At 50.2% G+C, this 3,923-nt stretch overlaps 2 protein-coding genes across 2 annotated transcripts; both read right to left on the reverse strand.

Moving 5' to 3' along the window:
• Positions 1 to 317: 317 nt before the first annotated feature.
• Positions 318 to 2,657, reverse strand: GLOTRDRAFT_112762 (uncharacterized protein). The gene is made up of 9 exons (XM_007873228.1): positions 2,493 to 2,657; positions 2,276 to 2,431; positions 2,094 to 2,218; positions 1,818 to 2,043; positions 1,696 to 1,766; positions 1,116 to 1,635; positions 947 to 1,065; positions 731 to 896; positions 318 to 675 (listed from the first exon to the last, which is right to left on the reverse strand). The coding sequence occupies exons 1-9, from the start codon at positions 2,572 to 2,574 to the stop codon at positions 443 to 445; spliced, it is 1,698 nt and encodes a 565-aa protein (XP_007871419.1). The 5' UTR covers positions 2,575 to 2,657; the 3' UTR covers positions 318 to 442.
• Positions 2,658 to 2,720: 63 nt separating this feature from the next.
• GLOTRDRAFT_118415 (uncharacterized protein) lies at positions 2,721 to 3,888 on the reverse strand. Its single transcript, XM_007873229.1, has 4 exons — positions 3,827 to 3,888; positions 3,558 to 3,770; positions 2,962 to 3,504; positions 2,721 to 2,907 (listed from the first exon to the last, which is right to left on the reverse strand). Exons 3-4 carry the CDS (start codon positions 3,349 to 3,351, stop codon positions 2,797 to 2,799), a joined length of 501 nt encoding a protein of 166 aa, XP_007871420.1. The 5' UTR covers positions 3,352 to 3,504; positions 3,558 to 3,770; positions 3,827 to 3,888; the 3' UTR covers positions 2,721 to 2,796.
• Positions 3,889 to 3,923: the final 35 nt, after the last annotated feature.

Below are 3,923 nucleotides of genomic sequence, written 5' to 3' on the forward strand. Positions count from 1 at the left end.
GTCTCTAGAACACTGCGGTTTTGACTCTGGTGTGATATGGGTAAGCGCCGTTGTAACTCAGATCGTCGTAGCCATTGACTGACGTGCCTTATGTAATGGAGCCTCAGCATTGAAACCGAATATGGAAGGTGAATCTGTACCCTAACAATCGTCATACCGGAAGATTCTTATATTTGTATCCTACTTTTTATATTTTTATACAATTAAACAGCCTCATATAAGGCTCTATGGGCCATTTCTAGGAGGAGAACATACAAAACCGAGTGTTAGGGTCTCATGTCACAGACACTGTGACACTGCTAATGTCACATTGGTGGCTGTGATGCTCCTAATGTCACGTCGCTGGCATCCGACTCGAATACTTAGGTCCGTCTGCTCGATTGCCTTGGGGCTCTGCATTAGATCTAATGAAAAGTAACGCATCCATAAACCCTTTGAAATGCTATTTATCATGTTTTCTCAACCTCTGAGAACGTCTCCGACCGTCATCTTGGGCTAGGCTGCCATCATGAAAGGATGATGCATCGTCTCTCTCACCGACTTCTATCAATCCATCATCATGGGCTTCTTCTGTCCTTTGCAGCTCCAGCCCTAGCTCATACGATATCCTGCGGCGCTTTGAAGAGCGAGCATATGCCTCAAGCTTGTTCTTGTTATGTTCAGACTTTGGTCCCCCTGGACCCGTCATCCTATTGAGAACATCCAAGCACATAACCAGTCGAGTACTCACCTCTACTTCCTGTTTTGAGCTTGGCTGGACGACCTCTCTGAGGCTTTGTCTTTGAGAGTCTGGACTTCACGAATAACTCAAACGAATATGGGCCTAGCGTCGATTTGTTCAGGTAACCATTGCCGAAGACATCATCGTCTGGCTCAACGATGGAGACTCCATCATACTATACAGACAGTAAGCAAGGGAGAGATCCTAAAGGTTGCATGCACTCACCCATTCACGTGGAGGAGCAGCCTGGATATATGTATAGTACTTGCCCGAACCTTTCCTATACACATGGATTGGAAAGTCTCGGTATAGGAAGTGACGTGGCTCTAGATGTTCTTTGGAAGCTTTATAAGAGAGTCAGACAAGACCACTTTCATTTCTTCACACCACTTACGGTCTATGGTCGCCTCACCGTCTGCGTGCAAGTTGTAGCGAGGGTCCAGGTAGCCGAGCGGAGCAAGCTCCATTTGTTCTGGAGATAGGTTGGCCTTGGTCCTTCTATAAACCCATACTGCCCCGCTCCAACTGCGGTGAGCATGTTCGCAGAACGAGTAGGGTGATCCTTTGGGCATGAAGACATATACCCACTTGACCTCAGGCTTCTTGAACGCAGGTCTAAAAAGGCCAGCCATCCTGAGCATCTCAGCCCTGATGCGCGAAATAAACATCTTCGACCGTTTGACAGCAGAAGCAGGTTGCAAAGGATGGATGCAACACCTGGCTAGCAAGTCAGTAGCCATCCAAGCGCCCATACCGTTAAATGTTTGTTGATCTCCTGTGATAACATCCAGGATGGGTTTGCGACTCTCTTCCTGGGGAAAGGTCAACGCCCAGCTATCATATTGCTCCACAGCCTTCTCTTTCTCCAGGAACCAGTCAGGACCATGTCCTGCATCCCAGATGGTATCCCATAGCTGCAAAGTGAAGGACTATAAGCTAACCCAGGAATGCAGCGAGAGTAAATCATCACTCACAGCTGAACCTGGACGTAGATCCTGTGTCTCTACAGTACGCCGCATCCGCCCTAGACGTGCAGTCATAAAAGCTAAACAATGTTTCACTCAGCTTGTAACAACTTATTCAGTCAGTTACTCACCTTGGTGATCAACCCCGGAGATTGTATAGCGGCGACCTACTATGGTCCACATCTTACGAGCATGCCGCTTTGGACCTGCAGCAATAGTAGGGTCCTCTAGGTCACTCGGCAGCTGGAATGATTTCCCTTTTTCACCGCAAGGTACTATCGTCTGGAAAAAACCATGGTTGGACGTATAATCCACAAGGAGGTGCCCTTCGGTGAAGAAGTGTATAACCATTACGAGCTGAGACATAGTGAGTGAGCAAGTATGAAAGAACATAAATTGAGGCCCACCTCTCCTATAGCTACAGCCAGCTCCTTACCCCTGGCAACAGCATGCACGGGTGCCATGGGCATCCGTACATGAGGGCGATGAGTGGTCTGTGCATCTAGGCCTAGCATCTGACGCATTGTCACAACTGTAGGAGACAGAAATAAGCGTGGAATCAAGAATCCAAGCCTGTGAGATTATTTACTATCCAGCTCGCAATCCTCTTTACTGTTCTTCTTCTTTTGTTGAGGTAAAGCGCGCAGTTCGGATTCGTCAATGGAATAGCCCCCACACGAGGATAAATCCATAATTTGAGGAGCATTTCGAATGCCGAACACGGACGGGTTGAACTCTAGAAATCCTATACCAATATGTGTATTCTCAACCCCGTGTACATGGAAAGCTGCAGAAAGAGTACTCACCGACAAAGCCATTTGGTCCAGATCGTAATGCAGCCTGACGGATTTGTTCCTCGTTATAATCTACACACCACCTTTCGGGCATGCCTCATGCAATCGCTACCCGAGCAGCTTTGCTTTTACCTGTCTGCGGTACTAGATCCACTGACGCAACGAAAGCAATTCGCTCGTCCGACGCGAAGTGTCACAGCGTGACACCCTAAGATACTTGTAGCATGGGTCCTTTATGTTCTGCAATGGTTCATGGACTTGAGTATTTAATACTATGAAAAACATGACACTGATGATATAGTACTAGTTATAGGAACTATACTATCGCTCCAGCTAATGCACTATGGAAAGCAAAGTCAAAATTGCGAATGCGAGCCGTACTCTTGAACCTTGTGGCGGCTTCGACAATATCATGTGGCCAGCAAGGCTGTGATGGTGAGATGTGGTGGCCAGGGGACAAAGGAGATGTCTGGAGACTCACCACTGCAGGTGTGTGCCTGCCCCGTCCTCCGCCAGCGGGGCAGGCTGCAAGAACTGGCCAATCGACTTCTTCTTCTCCTCGATAAAGCACATAATCGCGTCCTTGATCACGTACATGTAGAACTCGCGCACGAGCGAGTATTGGCGCACGGAGAGTAGGTCGTATATCTGCAGCGGCCAGAGCTAGGAGCGGGTGGCCCTTCCAGTTGACGATGCGGTCGCGCGGGTCCTCCATGATTGCCGCGAACGACTTGTCCTCGGCGTGGAACTGCGAGCTCGTCATCGGCGCCTTGGCGGATGTCCACGACTCGGCGTGCCAGTCCCCGTCATTGTGGTGCGAGGACCTCGAGCGGTGGGTGTCGTGCGTTATAGTGGGCGACACCAGGTTCATGTTGGGACTGTGCTGGTGGTCGAGTCGTCAGAGGGGGTAGATCGTGTGGTGGGCTAACAGGCCGCACCCCTGACAGAAAAGTCCCAGGACAGCTTGCACACCTTGAACGCTTGCGTTGGCGAGCACGAGGGAAGGAGAGTTGAAAATGTAAGGCTGTAATGTAGTCAGCATTCAGATGCGCGCAGTAATGCCGATGTTTCACTCACCTGGGTGGGGATCGTTCCTCACCTCCTGCTCGACGCGCGGCTCCTTGGCCTGGTCCTGTTCACGTCATCTCGCGCGTCCTGGATCCATCGCTAGGGCCTAGGGTGACAGCACACCCGTATCGACGAGCACCCGAGGCTCGTGGTCGAGCATGTCTTGAGCTCAACGTCGATCCGCTGATTGTCCCGCAGATGGCCTTAGCGGAGCACCTGGAGCTAGGGCGATGTACATTAGTCGCATTTAAGTTGATATTGAAGTTCCATAGACTTACTTTGGTGTCACAATGGGGAGTGTCCGCGCTTGTTGACGGCGTCGAGCTTCGTGCGGTCGTCAGACTCAGAGGGTGACGGGATGCATACATGAGCTAT

Source organism: Gloeophyllum trabeum (assembly GCF_000344685.1).
Source record: "Gloeophyllum trabeum ATCC 11539 unplaced genomic scaffold GLOTRscaffold_00057, whole genome shotgun sequence".
Taxonomy (NCBI): Eukaryota; Fungi; Basidiomycota; class Agaricomycetes; order Gloeophyllales; family Gloeophyllaceae; genus Gloeophyllum; species Gloeophyllum trabeum.

Bases quoted from the DNA above. Each gene is read 5' to 3' on its own strand.
- GLOTRDRAFT_112762 (XM_007873228.1), bottom strand. From the start codon at position 2,574: ATGCCCGAAAGGTGGTGTGTAGATTATAACGAGGAACAAATCCGTCAG. The intron at 2,044-2,093 runs GTGGGCCTCAAT...ACTATGTCTCAG, and splicing joins TGGCTGTAGCTATAGGAGAG to CTCGTAATGGTTATACACTT. The intron at 1,066-1,115 runs GTAAGTGGTGTG...TCTCTTATAAAG, and splicing joins CGGTGAGGCGACCATAGACC to CTTCCAAAGAACATCTAGAG.
- GLOTRDRAFT_118415 (XM_007873229.1), bottom strand. From the start codon at position 3,351: ATGAACCTGGTGTCGCCCACTATAACGCACGACACCCACCGCTCGAGG. The intron at 2,908-2,961 runs GTGAGTCTCCAG...TCACCATCACAG, and splicing joins GCAGGCACACACCTGCAGTG to CCTTGCTGGCCACATGATAT.